At 38.0% G+C, this 17,933-nt stretch overlaps 1 protein-coding gene across 1 annotated transcript in view; it reads left to right on the top strand.

Moving 5' to 3' along the window:
- The window catches only part of LOC143034962 (uncharacterized), a 123,280-nt gene that overhangs the window by 72,179 nt on the left and 33,168 nt on the right, over window positions 1-17,933 (top strand). The window contains exon 3 of the mRNA XM_076201306.1: window positions 4,955-5,179. Within this exon, the coding sequence (XP_076057421.1) occupies window positions 4,955-5,179 (225 nt within the window). The remainder of the gene's footprint in view (window positions 1-4,954; window positions 5,180-17,933) is intronic.

Genomic DNA, 17,933 nt, shown 5'->3' with positions numbered 1-17,933 from the left:
TATGTGAGCTGAATGTCGTACATATATTGGTAACTAATGTTAATCCTGGAATTTTTGGGCTATTTTCCAAATGAAGGATTGGGCATAAAGCTTCACTATAGGATTTTTTTTTATTTATGGTCGTCTGGGGTGAGCAGTGTTACTGTTGATTTCTGGGGTGAAACTTTCATTCTGTTATTTCTGAGCCACTGTTCTAGTTTGTTCGAGTATGCTTGGGTGTCTTGTGCCTTTTTTGTATTACTGTGCTAGGTCATTATTGTAAAAGTCATATGAGAGAATGTTGATGTTCCATTCTGGTTCAGGAGTTGGTAGATCACCGATGAAGAGGTTGAGCAGTAAGGGAAAAAGTATTGCTCCTTGTGGAACTCCATTGTGTAGTCTTTATCTGAGATGTGATTACCTCTGACATGGGGCAGTGCGTGAGGTGCAGGGATGACCAGTCATCCAGGAAGAACCAAGAAAAGAGGGAGGGAGGGATGGTGAATGGGAGTGGAGTATGTGGAGATGAAATGGGTGGGAGTAGATTTATGCCTCAGACTTTGGCTACCTCCCCTGTAAGGGAGGTATGTGTATGTGATTGTTTTGGGTCACTGCATTGACATTGCTATAAAGTTGGTTAACCATTCCTCTTGTTATGGATATCAATCTATAATTTTTTTGGATACTATGTTTCTGGGGGCATTGTCAAATGCTGTATATCTAGCAACCATAACTTTTTTTTTATTGTTGTTGTGTGATATGTGTGAGCAGACTGCTGGTAGAGGTCCTCCTTGAATACATGTTGATTAGGTGAGGTAGATTTCTGATTTGATACTTGCTGCAGCCAACCTTTCCATCAGCTTGGATGTTGTGGATAATTGTGAGATTGGTCAATATAATGCAGGGCTTCTTGGAGGTTTGTTTGATTTCAAGATTGGCATTATGTGAGCTCATTTCCAGGTGTTTGGGATGTTATTTAGCCAGTAGTTGAAAATACAGTTGAAGCTCAATTAATCCCTATTTAGTGGAAGTCCGATTTAACAGAAGCTTAACCACTTGAATATGATGATGCCATGAATGGGGTATACATAAGGTGACCAGAGTCTCACTTTTAGACAGTACAATCCTGTTTTTTAACCTCTGTCCCGCTTATTTTACAAGTTTGCAAAACATCCTGCTTTTCCTGGATTTGTCCTGCTTTTTTGTGTTGCAAAGGAGCCTTATTCCCTTAGAATGTGGGGCAGCTTTGAAGCAAAGCTGACCCACATTTTAAGGGAATAAGGCTGATAATTTATGTCATTTTACAATTTCACTATTTGTTAACCTCATGCCGTGTGTACTTGTACCGTCAGCGCCATACGTGTCTTGTACTCGTATGAAACGTTTGAAACGTGATGCTCGCGACTCAACCAAGTCAATTCCCGTCCACCAAGAGACATTGTTTGATTAGCAGCCGTCACGTAAACTACCATATGTGTGTCACTGTCTTAAGATCAAGATGTCAAAAAGGAAGTGCTCATTCAATGAACGTTTGCAGTGTGAATACCCATTCATAAAAAAAGGTATTTCACAAAGTGATGTGCGATGTGAAAAATGTAAAAGTGACTTTAGCATTGCACATGGAGGTGTCAGTGATATAGTCAAACATCTTGACACCAAGAGGCACAAGTCAGCCGATATCAATGCATCCTCCTCTAAAGTTGTTACTGATTACTTTAAAAGATTTCACCCAGTGAAAAGTATGCTATGCAAAGGTAAGAAAAAACATTTTAATTGATTATATCTTTATGAGGTTGAATATATATATATATATATGTATATATATATATATATATATATATATATATATGTATATATATATAAACGAGTACATTATGTCCTGCTTTTTCACTAAAAAAATCTGGTTACATTAGGTATACAAGGATCCTAGTGTCGGATGCCTGATTATATTTATTAGCTGTAGCTGAGTGACCCCCATATTCTGTGAAAGGATCACATTTTCTGTGACATTATATTTATTCAGGGTGAAAGAGAATGAGTATAACAGTAGTAACTTTATATTTTGTAATGTGTGTATCGTGATGCATCAATGTACATCAGGCAACCTGATGCACACAAGAATGTTTGACTTGTATTGAAGAGGTTCAAATCCATAGCAGAATATTTTGGTGTAGCAGAAACATGATCACTAAATTGGGTGCTTTTCTGTTATCTTCTGCTGTGATGTTTTTCTTCCCGTATCTTATTTATGGCCAATGCTGTTTTGCAGATAGACTCTTGATATAATGAAAAATTACATTAAATAGGGCATCAATAGTGAACACCTGATTTAATAGAAAAATCAATTTAGTGAATCCTCCTTTTGCTGAATTAGTTTGCTAAATTGGGCTACTACCGTATCAATTAAGGTGCATATGGCAGTTTGGTCAAGGCGTTTAAGATGGATGTTTGAAATCTTGTCTGAACCTTGAGTATTAGATCCCCTCACCCCCAGTTGTTTCTCTATAATCCCTTCTGTGTTTTTACTGTGTAATGGGGGATTAATTATTTTCAGGCATGATTTTATATGTTTGTTTAATATTTTCTTGCTTTCTGGTCTAGTGTACATGAAGCAAGTTGTGGAGAAATGCTTGTAGATAATATCACTTTGATGTTAAGGTGATGTTATTTTGTTTTGGGTTACACCAACTGCTTTATGGGTAGGAAGAGGGGTATTCAGTTTTGAGTTTTTGATGCTCTACATTTTTCCAGTGTCAGTCTTTCCATCTATTTTGTTTACTAGTTTTTCCCAATTAATTCATTTTGTAATGTTACTGTTTAAATGCTTTAGTTGTTCCTTTTCATGTTCTGTGAGGTTGTATTACTTTTTTTTTTACTTAATTCCTTTTTCTCTTTAATGATGCTATCTTGTGTGTGAAGTTGGGGTTAAATTTTCTTTCTGTGGCCTCTAGGTATGTGTTTCTTACTAGCTTTCTGGATGATAGTTATTATCTTGTTAACTGCTTAAGCCAGAGATGGGAATTGGTCTATTTCAAAGTGTTCTAGCTCTTTCTTTTATGTCTTAAGAATACTTTTGCCAGTTTGCTTTTTGGTAGTTAATGAAAATCCTCTTGGCTTTGGGTTGTAGTTTCTTTTCCACTTCTCTTCTGTCTTTTATGGTTTCCCATATGGTTTGGGTTTATATGGAGAGTGAGCACATTGTAATGTTTGGTGATGTTGGTTGTTAATTGTGCTGGAGAAGTTGTCTGGTGGGGCTGTTGCTGGAGTTAATAATGATTAGGTTAGGGAGTTGTTCAAGAATTTTATGTCCTATTTGATCTGCTGTTTGTGTAACAAGCCAGTTTGAATGATGTGCATTCATATCACCTACCAGTTTGTGGTTTGTTATTGAGTTGAGAGGCTGAGTTGTTATATATAAGTTTTTCAGGATTATTTAGTGTGAGGGATATATACTGTATGTTTGTTTTTGGATTATAATTATTTTAGTAATGGTGTCTCATGTTTTGTTGGAAAAGTGTATGCTGCTGTGTTAGTATTATGAGTCCACCTTTGTGTTTTGTGTTGTATTCATTAATTGCTGTGTAATCTATGAGTGAGGGAATTGTTCTTTGTGGTGTCAGTTTTGTTTCTTGTGTGAGTGCAGTGTGCATGTTTTCATGTAGGAAGTGGGGCAGTCCTGCATGTTTGTGGGCGTGAATGTTATTTGTTGGTTGCAGCTCCAGTTCTTTATGTATTGGTTTCTGTTTTACATTTGAAACAGAACCATTTGTGGCATGTGTTGCATTTGATCAACATGTGCACATACTTCATTTGTTTAGTGCAGGTGGGGCAAGTGTAAGGACCTGGGCTGGTTTCTGTCACCAGCTAATTGGAGAAGAAATGGGTTGGCAAGCATTGGTGCACTGACCTCCTTATGTGAAAAAACAGGGATATAGGAAAGGAAGACTTGAGAGTAGTGTGCCAGAGTGTAAAAAAAAGTGACACTGGCCCAGTTTGACAAACAAGTGGCACCCTTTTTGGGCTGCACCTCCTTGGGGAGGTGGAGACGTGATTGTCCGTTTGAGGGTTTCTTGTGGGATGTGTTGTAAATGTATGGGAGTCACATGAGTAGTAGGATTTTTGTTAGGGTAGAGAATGAACTGAGTGGGTGTTTTAATGTAAGGATGAGGCTGTGCTAGGGTTGTGTAATGTCACCATAATTATTCATTGTGCATATGAATTGGTGCAGGAAGGTGCTGGGAAGGGGTTTGGAGCTGGTGAATGTTGAGAAGTGGCAGGTGAGCCAATGGTTTACAGATGACACTGCTTGTTGCTGAGTTAACAACAATTACCACAGGAGCAAAGGCTAAAGCCATTAGTGGTGGAGTTAGGGAAAGAAGGTTTAAAGTAAATGTGAAAGAAGGTTTAAAGTAAATGTGTAAATGTGGCTGAAGTTAGGTGATGAGGTTTATAAGGGGTGATGGTATTCATGAGTTGGAGGCGAGTTTATGAAACAAGAAGCTGAAGTAAGTGCAGAGCTTTAAGTATGTAGAGTCACATGGAGGAAGGAATAGAGAAGTTGGGGTTGGGGTGAATTATTGAGTAAGGGAAGCAGTTTTATGTCGGGAATAAAAGGTGTCTTGAAAAATAGGTATCTGGAGAAGGAGACAATGATAAGAGTGTCCAAAAGGGTGAATGTATCCATGACACTGAAAGTTATAGATTAATCTACTGTATTTTGAGGATTTTTTTACATTGTAAATTGAAACCAAAAAGATATCCTGTATATATATATATATATATATGTATATATTTTTTTTTTTTTTTTCTGGAACACCTTGATTTTGCTAGTATTTCAGGAGTAAGTATATGATAAAAGCAGTACATATAGGAATTTATCTCTTCATAGGGTTTTTAGTTTTCTTTTTATTAATTTATTTAATTATGTACTTTTTGCTATAATTCTGTTCTTGACAAACTGTTATTTTCCTTGCAGTACCTGATCTTGTGGAACGTTTGGTTGAAGGTGGGGAGGATGGACCCAGCATCTCTGGAGGAGACACTTCAAGTCCCATTACATCATCACCGGTCTTGGCAACTTCCTCTTCCCCAGCTGTCACTCTTATCACTACCACAAGCACTTCTACAAAGACACCTGTTCCTGAGCCCACACCTGCAATTGAAGTTGAGAAGCAATTTGAAACTAAGAAACTGCATACAGGTAAGGTTACATATAGTTTGTGAATATGTGCAGTAATGCAAGTGACAGATGCAGGACTATTTTCTTTATTGGTGTTGCAGTATTATTGCCAGGTTGATCATATGTAAAAGTACACTTAGTGTTCTAGGTTTAGGATGGGCAGGTCATGTGTGAAAAGACTGGATATACTCACACTGAAGTAGGTGACAGTATTGCCTCCTGAATTTGTTCCTCTTTTAACTCCTCCTATTCTGCCCATGATTGATTTCTATAATTTCATTTGGAACTTTCATGTTACTTTGCTTCACAACTCTCTAAGTTTTCATATAATTTGATTTATGTTCACCCTTTAACTCCTAAGTTCTGATTTATTAATGTCATTTCACTCAATTTACTTTTCAAATCATGTATTTTAACTGTTTATTCAAATATTTCTCTTGAGTGCTTTCATTTTCATCTCTGGTTTAAACCATATTGTCTTATACTTTTCTACATATCTCATGCATATCCTTAAATTGCTTTGTTAGATAGGGACCCCATATAACTCTTTCAACCCTGATACTTTAACCAGCTACTTCCATGATCCCTTACAGCTGGGTTGTGCATATGCTTTCTCTATATGTTTACCAAATTGTTGTATATGGGAAAGCAAAACTTGTGGGGTCCCATCTTCCACTCTCCAATTTATCATACCTAACTTGAAATTCATGTATAGTTTCAACTTGGTCTACATACTTATTTTCCAGTTTTATATGTATATACCTAATTGTAGTATACAGGAAAAGAACTCATTGGGTCCCATCTGCTATTCTTTAATTTTTTTCTTTATCATACCTAGACTGAAATTCATGTACAGTTCCAACTTAATATATATGCTTGATTTCCAATTATTGTATTTAGATTTGAACCAATGTATTGTTTGAGCTGGGACTACATCACTATTCCAAGTATTTATGCATCTGTATGGAAAACTATTTCTTCGCATCCTTCAAATATGTACATATATACATATACCAAGGCTTTTTCCCCCTTACAAGGGAGGTAGCTAAAAAGAAAAAGGCATAAAATCATTCCCACCCATTCCATCCCTAAATACACTCCACTCCCCTCCACCTTCTCTCCCATCTTAGCACCTCATGGATGATGGGTCATCCCTGCACCTTGTCCACTGCCCTGGGTCAGAGGCAGTGTCACAATGCACATCACATCCACAGCAGGGCCGCTTCATTAAATCGGCAACCCCCACTCTCCGTCCCCCCATGCATAAAAGGAGAAGATGGGGAGAAATCCCTTCGGGCTGCATCAAATTTTGCTCACACATACTACCCTATCCCCCATCCCCCCACCCATTCCACCCCATGCATCACAACATCATCCATATACAACCATTCTCCATTCACCCCTGTCTTCTGTCCTCTCCCGTCCTTCCTCAACAGACATTTCCCTCTTCCCCAAAGCCCCCTTCACCCCATCCATCCATCTCATCCTAGGACATCCCCTCATGTTCACTTCTTTCACATGTGCCTTCCACACCTCTTTTACTAGTCTCTCTTCACTCATTCTCTCCATGTGTCCAAACCATCCCAATACTCTTTCATCAACCCTATCTCCCAACTCCCTTTCCACCCCCGTTCTTTTCCTCACCTCCTCATTTCTCACTCTATCTAGCCTAGTAACCCCCATCATACTTCTCAGACACCTCATCTCAAACACATTCAAACTCCTTCTCTCTTCCTCTCTTATGTTCCATGTTTCTGCCCCATACAGTGCTGTTGGCACAATCACTCCTTCATACAGTCTCCTCTTAGCATCCATTCCCAAATGTCTATTCCTCATGACACTTTAATCCACCAAGGCATTTATTCGCTTCTCTCAATCTACATTCTATCTCCACCTCACTCCACCTTTTCCTGCCACATTTGCACCCAAGTATCTAAAACTATCCACTTCCTCCAGTTGCTCTCCCTTAATGCTCACTTCCAGTCTGCTGCCACTTTCACCCCTTGTACATCTCATCACCTTACTTTTACCCACATTTATCTTCAGCTTTCTTCTTTCACAAACTCTGTCACCAACTTCCTTCAGCCCTCCTCTGATCCTGCCACAAGCGCAGTGTCGTCTGCAAACAACAGCTGGCTCACCTCCCACTTTTCTCTATTTTCTTTAACCATCTCCAATCCCTGACCCACTACCCTTGCATTTACCTCTCGCACCACCCCATCCATGTACATGTTGAACAGCCAGGGCAACATAACGCATCCCTGACGAAGTCCCACCTTTACCTCGAACCACTCACTCTATTTCTAATCCTGACACATGCTCCACTACTCTCATAAAAACTCTTGACGGCTCCTAGAAGCTTTCCTCCTATCCCATATATCTGCAATACCTCCCACAGTGCCTTTCTGTCTACCCTGTTGTAAGCCTTTTCCAGATCCATAAAAGCCCAAAAAACATCCTTCCCCTTTCCTATAGCTTTCTCACATATTTGTCTTACCACAAAGATCTGATCTACACAACCTCTACCCATCCTAAATCCACACTGTTCCTCACCAGTTACTCCCTCTGTTCCTCTTCTAATCCTCTCAATTAAGATCCTCCCATAAGCCTTCCCAACTACACTTAACAAGCTAATCCCTCTGAAACTACTACACTCACACTTGTCCCCTTTTCCCTTGTAAAGTGGAACTATACAGGCACTCCTCCAGTCCTCCATCACTCTACCCTCTCTCCAGCAAACATTAAATAACCTCACCAACCAGTCCACCATCACTGTACCTCCTTTTTTTAGACATTCTGCATGGCATCCATCCAGACCAGGTGCCTTACCTGCTTTTATCATCTTAACCACTGCCTTCACTTCATCCTTCTTTATTTCTCCTCCATTTACCTCACTCATCACGATCATTTTCTTAGCATTTCCCACTGCAACTATCTTTCCCTCCCTATCCTCCTTCACATTTAGCAACTCCCTAAAATATTCTGCCCATCTTCCCCTTACTGCCTTCTCTTCCATTTTCATCTCTCCATCTGCACCTTTTACCTTTTCTTCTCTAATTGATTTGCCTCCTCATCCTCTCTTAATTTCGTTCCAAAACATCTTTTTTATTACTTTAAAAATTTTCTGTTGTACTCTTACCCCATTTCACATCTGCTCTCTTCTTTGCCTCCTTTACCTTGTGCTTTACTTCTCTTTTCTTTTCTTTGTATCTCTCATATGACTCCCTTGTCCTATTTTGTAACCAATCTGTGAAAGCTCACTTCTTCTCTTCTACAATCCTCTTTGTTTCCTCATCCCACCATTCACTTCAGATATGTGGTCTTTCTTAATTTGCTCCCATTACCTCTTAAAGCCCTACCATTTTTAATCAGGAGATTTTTTTTTGTCAATGCAGTCTATCCATTTTAGTGACCTGAATACTGTAATCATATCACCTCTTTTCTTCGATCTTTCAAAGTTGGCAGATCCCAGTACATTTAGTCTTTCATCATATGATTTATCTTCCAGGCTGGGTACCATTTTAGTTGCTGCTCTTTGTATTCTCTCCATCCTGCTGATATCCTTCACTATGTGTGGGGACCATACGACTGATTTATATTTCAGTCTTGGATGTATTGTGTTTTTTCATTGTCTCTTCTTCCATATAGTGAAATGCTACTTTGATCTTCTGCAGTAATCCATGAGTCTCTCCCACAGTCCTGCTGATATGTCTGTCAGGTGATAGGATGTCTTTTATCAAGACTCCCAAATCTTTCTCCTCATTTGCTTTTGTAATGGGTTCATTTTCCAAGGAATAGTTTAAGGATGGTCTTTGTGTGTGTAATTTACCTAATTGTAGTACACAGAAAAGGAGTAACTTCGGTACTTTCTCTTACTCTCCAGTTATCATATCTAGTTTTAGATGCCTGTAGGTTTCCAAATTGAACTATATCCTAATTTTCCAGTTATCATACTTGCCATTGATTTCCTATATATTTTCAACTTTCGCTGCATTGCCTTCTAAGCTATTCCGAGTATTTACCTAGTTGTATTATACAGGAAGGGAGCTATGCTCATGGTAACCCGTCTATGTATGTCTCAGCATCAAGTTTTTCTTAAAATCTTGAATAGTATTTGCACACACTGTTTCTTTATCTAAGTTATTCCATAAATCCATCACTCTGTGTGGGAAGCTATTCTTCTTCCGATCTCTTCTATAGTTATCCTTTTTGAGTTTCTTTTCATGACCTCTTTTTTTTCCATTGTCATTTTTTAGTCAATCTTTTCTGTCAAGGATTTCCATTCCTTTCATTATTCTAAATATAGTCAGCAGATCACCTCTTTCTCCTCTCTGCTCTAGTGTTGGTAGTTCTAATTTCGAAAATCTTTGTTCATATGTTAATTTGGAAAGAGCTGGTGCCAACTTTGATGTTGCTTTCTGTATTCTTTTAGTTTTCTTTTATTCTTTTTAGTACTGGGTGTCCATAGTGTCGCTGCATATTCCAGTTTTGGTCTAATCAATGTGACTAATATTTTTTTTAATAATTTCTTCATCCAAATAGTCAAGTGTGACTTTGACCTTAATAGATTGTAGGTTTCACCGACCATTTTGTTTATATGTTTATCCTGTGTCATGTCTTTTCTGATTATTACTCCAAGGTCCCTTTCTGAGTGCACTTTTTTATTTCTTCTTCACCAGTTTTGTCATTTTTTGAAATCCTGCTACACTTCTTGATATTGAAGTTCACTTCCCCTTTTTGAGTCCATTTCCAGATTTTGTCCAGGTCTGATTGTAATGAATCACAGTCCCCTTCTGTTGTTACTTTCTTTTATATTTTTGCGTCATCTGCAAAGAAATTCATATAACATTCAACTCCTTCATCCATGTCATTTATGTATATGGCAAACATGATTGGAGCCAGCACTGACCCTTGTGGAACACCACTTATCATTTCTTCCCATTTCGAGTATTTGTCTCTAATTACTACCCTCATTTTTCTCCCAGTCAGGAAATCTTCCATCCATTCTAATAAATTACCTGCAATGGCACCTATTGATTCTAATTTCCTCATTAATTTCTTGGGTGGTGCATTGTCAAATGCCTTATGTAGGTCTAGAGAGGCACAGTCTGCCCATCCATCCCTCTCATCTATTATATCTATTAGTCTCGAGTACAAGCAGATTAGGTTTGTTGTCCATGATCTTCCTTGTCTAAATCCAAATTGGCTGGGGTTTAGTATAGATTTTCCTTCCAGATGTTTAACCCATCTACTTTTGAACACCTTTTCACATGTTTTAGCTACTGTGCTTGTTAGGGAGACCGGTCTGTAGTTAGTTGGATTTTCCTTGTTTCCTCCTTTATATATTGGTACAATGTTTGCATTTTTCCAGTCTTGTGGTACCTTTCCCTCTTTGAGCGAGCATTTGATTATAGTGTGTATTTTATCTGTTAATTCCTCTACGCATTCCTTCAGTATCCAATTTGCAATTCCATCCGGACGATACGATTTTCTAACATCAAGGTTTTTTATTTGGTCGCTGAGTTCCTTCTTTGTTACAGTTATTTCCTTCATTGGGGGGGGGGGAGGAATTTCTGTCTCTCTATTACCTCACAGGTGTGTTCTCAATTGTGAATACCGATTTGAAGTGGTTGCTCATAACTTCTGCCATTTCTTGTTCTTCTGTGTATTCATGACTTTCTTGGCACAGTTTTTCTATTTCTTGTTTGTTTTTTAGTTTACCGTTCACATATCTATAAAATAGTTTCGGTTGTTCCTTGCATTTTTCTATTATTTCCTTTGCATAATTTCTCTTTTCTTCTCTGCGCATTTTTACATAATCGTTTCTTAGTTTGATATATGTTTGCTATTTGCTGTTTCTCTCTCTCTCTCTCTCTCTCTCTCTCTCTCTCTCTCTCTCTCACTCACTCTTTATCCAGGCTTTGTCTCTTTTATCCTTGGCCTAGTAACCCCTATCATACTTCTCAGACATTTCATCTCAAACACATTCAAACTCCTTCTCTCTTCCTCTCTCATGTTCCATGTTTCTGCCCTGTACAATGCTGTTGGTACAATCACTCCTTCATATAACCTCCTCTTAGCATCCATTCCCAAATGTCTATTTCTCATTACACTTTTCAATCCACCAAGGCATTTACTCGCCTCTCTCAATCTACATTCTACCTCCACCCCAACTCCTCCCTTTCCTGCCACATTTTTACCCAAATATCTAAAACTATCCACTTCCTCCAGTCTTTCACCCTTAATGCTCACCTCCAGCCTGCTGTCACTCTCTCCCCTTGTACATCTCATCACCTTACTTTTATCCACATTTATCTTCAGCTTCCTTCTTTCACACACCTTCTCAAACTGTCACTAACTTCCTCAATCCCTCCTCTGATCCTGCTATAAGCGCAGTGTCGTCAGTAAATGACAACTGGCTCACCTCCCACTTTTCTCCATTTTCTTTAATCATCTCCAACCCCTGACCCACTACCCTTGCATTCACCTCTCGCACCACCCCATCCATGTAAAGATTGAACAGCCAGGGTGACATAACACATCCCTGACGAAGTCCTACCTTTACCTCAAACCATTCACTACTCTCGTAAAAACTCTTGACTGCTCTTAACAGCTTTCCTCCTGAGTACAATCACCCCTTCATATAATTTTCACATTCCATCCATTCAGAGATGCCTATTTCTCATGATGCTTTTCAATTGAATCAGAGTAAGCACCATGTGAGGAAGGAGCCTAATAAGTACAATGTTTTGCTTGTTGTAGTTTTATCAAGTACATAGTCATTGTACACCTGACTGAGATTTAATAAGAGGATCATGGTGAACAGTGGGAGGTCATTTGAGCCCAGGAAAGGTTAAGGACATTGGATCACTTCATACACCTTCTTCTTTTTCTTCTTCTTGTTCTTGTTCTTCTTCTTGTTCTTCTTCATCTTCTTCAAGAAAGTATTGGGCATGGTTATAATTATCAACACTGAAATTTTTTTCAGTTGTTATATGCTCAGATATATTTACCCCACAGAATTTTTTTTACTATTATAACATAAATCCTTCAGAATGTAGAATAAAGTGTCAGCTTTCAAATGAAAAAAGAACTATTCAAATAGACCAATTTTTTTTTCATAGCAGCAGTACTTTGAATGACATTATTTTAGGAGTTGAGATTTTGGAAAATTGGTTTCAAATTTTGTGTTGAGGTTTTTGCATCAGTGTAAAGGCCATGATTGGTGAAATATACAGATAAATTATGTAACAATTTATTTTTCAAAGAAATCAAGGCATTCAAATTATTTATAAAGGTAGAGATTTGTAGCCCTTTACTGGTACAGAGACCTTGCCCATAGGATTAGGAAATGGTATCTGACACTGGTGAGGATTTTGTTCTATCAGGGTTTGCCCTCATCCTTATCCAGGTACTGCTTCTAGTCAAGGTCACCAGCAGCCTAGAAGTCTTCAGCATACTGGGGCTCAGGGTCCTTCAGCTGTAATCTCCTCCTCATGGGTTTTGATGGACATACTCGCTCTCGTTCTTCATCCATCTTCTCCAGATGGCTGAGCACTCTGGTGTTTGCAGTATCAAGTACTGGACCTAGATACCCAGCTTTTTAACCAGTCTTGTAATTGAGTATAGCCTTGGCAACAACAAAGTCCAAAGTAACCTTTCCCAGGCTCTTGACTTTTAGGCACAGTTTTCAGATCTGTGAGTGAATAGACTCGTTAGGGTTCTGGGTCTTACCCTGCAAACATCTTCCTAGGGGGCTTTCTTCTGTCAGTCTGTCATACACTGCATTGATCTTATTGAACAAATCCTTCTCAGTGTTAATTCTGATCTTCATAGTGTTGTGAGGGGATAGGTGTCAGCTTCAGTGTTGATGCATTACTTCCGTGAAATGAATGTGTTCCCTCTGCTGCTGCCTCTCCCCCCCCCTTTTTTTTTTTTTTTTCTCTCCATTCATTGCTGCTTCTTTGTCACACTTTACTCCCAGAAATCTTTTGTAGCTGTGGACGGTGTCACTTGTGTGAACTGGTGTGTAGCAGCTATAGCTGATGGGCTGTGAGTGACAATACAAGCTCCCTCTTCTTCACACTTCCTCCCACTTATGCCTGAGTCTCCCTTTCTCTGCTGCAGCCCTCTGCTACGATGGTCTAGGCATTTCAAACACTTGCAAGTGTTTGTAGGCTGTAGGAAACCAAATGGAAACAAAGAAAACCTGGTGTATAGTAAATGTCAAGACATCCATGTGGACCACCCATGTATCCCAACTCACATTGTGGCAGGAATTGATGCCCTCTTCGTCCTCTCACCCATATACACACACACACACACCACAGAGTAGCTGTCAAATACATTTACCTAAAATGATAAAGGGGTGGGAAAAAAGCAAAACCGTAGATGAAACAATAACAAGCTGAATATATGTAGTCATGTGTTCTGATGCCATGTGCAAACAAAAGCCTGCCAACATGTGATGTTTATATTGAAATTATAGTTATAGTAAAAATTGCTGTATCAATATAAAACTTTGGGATATTGTTGCCAACACTTAAAAAAAAAAAAAAAATTCAGCGAGTTTTCAGTTCTCTCTCTCTCTCTCTCTCTCTCTCTCTCTCTCTCTCTCTCTCTCTCTCTCTCTCTCTCTCTCTTTCTCTCTCACCTCTCTCTCTCTCCCTCTCTCTCTCCATAAAGTGGACTGATGTGAAAAGGACCAGTGAAACATTATACTAATAAAGGCTCTGTCCTCATATGGTGTTTATTTCAATAGAATTGTCAGCAACTGCCAATTTAATACAGCTTTTCAGTCCCTGAAGACATTTACTTCTTTCACTCTACAATTCAACTCCCCCATTCCTTCATTTCCTACCACATACAACTCCAAATACTTAAAATTGTCCACAATTGTCCTCCAGCCTCTCTCCTTTGAGGCTTCAACTCATTGGCACTCTTGCCCCTTGGATATTTCATTCCCATACTTTTACCCATGTTTACCTTTATAACTTCATTCAATCACACACCCTCCCAAACTGTCATTAACTGCCTTAATCCCTCCTCTGACCATGCCACAAGCACTGTGTCATCAGCAAGCAACTGGTTGACTTCCCACTTCTATCCACTATCTCTAACCATTACCCTCACATTTACCCCCCTTACCCCCCATCCATGTAGACATTGAACAGCCATGGTAACATGACAGGCCTGATGCAGCCCCACCTCAAACCACTTGATCTTTTCCTTTCCAATCATAACACAAGCTTATTACCCTTTTAAAAACTCCTGGCTGCCCTTGACCCCTGGAATACAATGATGCCTACTTAAGCATCATGAGGTGTGAGTATATTACAAAGGATTACAAAGGCGGAGCATGCCGACAGGAGACCTTTTGGTCCATATCTAGGTAGGATGCGAAAAAAATCCTAATACATACATACATATACCAAGGCTTTTTCCCCCTTACAAGGGAGGTAGCCAAAAAGGAAAAGGCATAAAATCATTCCCACCCATTCCATCCCTGAATACACTCCACACCCCTCCACCCTCCCTCTTATCTTAGGACCTCCTGGATGACAGGTCATCCCTGCACCTTGTCCACTGCCCTGGGTCAGAAGCAGTGTCGCAAGACACAGCACATCCACAGCAAGGCCGCTTCATTAAATCGGCGACCCCCCCTCTCCTAATAACAATAATAAATAAATAAATAAAAACTATAATAATGTATCAAATAAAAATACATAAACACATAGCCACAGTCAAACAACAAACAAACGGGTAAATAGTAAATAATAATAAATTGACGTATAACTAATAATAAACGAGAATCAAACAGACAAATGATAACAAAACAAAAACAAATAATATAAAATAAATAATAATTATTACAGCATCTTGCTTAGGTGTTTATCTAAATGATTTTTAAAGCTTCGAACTGAACTACATTGCACTGCCTCTGCAGGAAGTTTATTCCATTAATTAACTACACGGTTGGTAAAGTTGTTTCTACCTACTTCCAAATTGAATCTATTTCCGGACAGTTTGAGACCATTGTTTCTTGTCGGATTCTCATTCAGTGTGAAAATTTTGTCACTTTTGATGTTGTAAATTCCCTTTGAATTTTAAAGACCTGTATCAAGTCACCTCTGAGTCTATGCTTTTTTAGGGAAAACAAATTCATATGTTTTAGTTGATTTTCATATGATTTATTTTTGATATTTGGAATCAGTTTTGTGGCTCACCATTGTACTTTTTCTAATCTGTCAATGTCTTTAATGAGATTCGGTGACCATACAGAAACAGCATATTCCAAATGTGGACAAATTAACGATTTATATAGCTTGTTAATGAGTGATGGATTTTTAAAGTCAAAAGATCGCACAATCAGTCCTAGAATCTTATTTACTTTCTCAGAGGCTGAAATACACTGCTTGGATGATTTGAGATTGTTACTGATAATTATGCTGAGATCTTTTTCACTATTCACTTTTGTTAACGAATTTCCAAATAACTTGTAATCGTACTTACTGTTATTATTACCTATGTGCATTACCTTGCATTTACTTGTGTTAAATTTCATTAGCCACTTTTCAGACCATTGCTGTAATTTATCTTAATCTTCTTGAATATCTAACTGATTTAAGTGATTATTTACCATTCTGCACATTTTCATATCATCAGCAAATTTGGAAACAGTAGATTTTAGTCCATGGTCTATATCATTTATATATACTATGAATAGAAGTGGCCCAAGAACGGAACCCTGAGGAACTCCACTTGTAACATTTTTCCATCCAGAAGTTTTTCCATTTAAAACAACTCGGTTTTCGATCATTTAACCCATTACTAGTCCAACTTAATAGGCTACCACTTATTTCCAACTGAAGCTAATTTAGTAAGTAGTCTTTCATGGGGAACAGTATCAAAAGCTTTTGCAAAATCTAGATATATTAAATCTATATTGTTTCTTTTGTCATAACTCAAGATAACTGTGTTGTAGAATTCGAGTAAGTTAGTCATGCAAGAACGTTTCCATCTCAAACCATGCTGGCTATCATTTATCAAACAGTTACTTTCTAAATGATGTTCGATAGCATCTCTGATGATAGTTTCCATTATTTTTCCTACGATTGAAGTCAAACTTATAGGCCTATAGTTATTAGGTTTCTTTTTGTCACCTTTTTTGAATATGGGAGTAACATTAGCTAGCTTCCATTCTCTTGGGACATCTCCGGATATGATGGATTTCTTGAAAATAATTTCTAATGGAACAACAATCTCATTTTTAATTTCCTTCAAGATTATTGGATGCCAACCGTCAGGCCCTGGTGTTTTATTGAGTTTGTCTATACACCTTTTAATTTTTTCTTTTGTTATATTTACTGTTGTAAGTTTACCCTAGACTTTTCACATGTTTCAGTTTGGAGTTCACTTTGAGGTGTTTCATTTATGAATACCGAGCTAAAATAATTGTTTAAAATATTACACATTCCTTTATTTGAATATTCAAGTTGACCATCAGCAGATAATAGTGGACCAATTTGATTCCTAACAACCTTTTTATCTCTAATGTAACTATAGAATTCTTTGGGATTCTCTTTGTATTTATCAGTGATATTCATTTTGTATTGTTGTTTTCTTTTTTTTATTATCTTTTTTAAATCTCTGTATTGGTACATAACTTTCATAGTCATTAGATGCACCCAAGCACTTATATTTCTTATAAGGCTGTCTCTTTTTAGCAATACAGTACTTTTTTCAGTTTCTTTGTCGAGCCACTTTAGGCAAGCCTGATTTGGGGGATGTCTGTCCTTAAAAGGAATGTAAGTATTAATCATCTTAGTGAGCGTATTTTGAAATATTTCCCACATCTGATCTACAGGTCTTTTGCTTAATTTTGCCTCCCAATCTGTAAGTTGAAGCTCCTGACGTAGTCCTATGAACTTAGCTTTACTGAAATCAGGTGTTTTAGAAACACAACTATCTATTCTAATTTTTTTAGGAGTTTGAATCTAAATAAGTTGTGATCGCTATTTGCAACAGTTTTATAAGGGGGAAGAGTGTTTTGGTATATATATATATGTTTTTTCTCTTGTTTAAGTTCCTGTTATCTCATATAATTATTTAATTAAGTTACTTGATATATAATATTTTCACCTTTTCTTCTCTCTTTCTCTTTCTCTAATGACTTCAACTGCAGAAAAGTAATATGGGAATTCTGGGAGGCAGCTTAGTACCCTGCCAAATATAACAAAAGACAAAGTAATGACACAATGGGTCACAGAACCTACTAGTATAAGAGGGGATAACACACCAGCCATATTGGATTTATGACTTAACAAAGAGCCAAATGTAATAAATAATCCCTATGGGGAAGAGTGACTTTGTACATCATATGTGTACCAAGGGGTTTTTCCTTCTCACAAGGGAGGTAGCCAAAGTCAAAAGGCATAATTCCACTCCCACCCATTTCATCCCCACCCACTCCACTCCCATTCACCACCCATGTCTCTCTCTTCCTCCTTTCTTGGCTCCTAATGACTGGTCATCCCTGTAGTAATGGAATTATGTTTGACTGTAGGGAATCCAGAACTAAGGATGGCCTTTGGAATGGCAGACATTTTGGAATGGAGACATTTTTTGGGGGAATTACTGGAAAGAACTCCAAAAATTTTAAGATGTACATCATAGGACATTTTTTCACAGAAATACTATGTGAGAATGGAAAAATACATACCAAAACTGAAATGAAAAGAATTTCAAAGAAATGATTGGTTTAAACAACAATGTG

The sequence above is a fragment of the Oratosquilla oratoria genome, chromosome 18 (genome assembly GCF_046742065.1).
Source record: "Oratosquilla oratoria isolate Oo_2021 chromosome 18, ASM4674206v1, whole genome shotgun sequence".
NCBI lineage: Eukaryota > Metazoa > Arthropoda > Malacostraca > Stomatopoda > Squillidae > Oratosquilla > Oratosquilla oratoria.
This window is presented reverse-complemented; position numbering and strand designations above follow the sequence as displayed.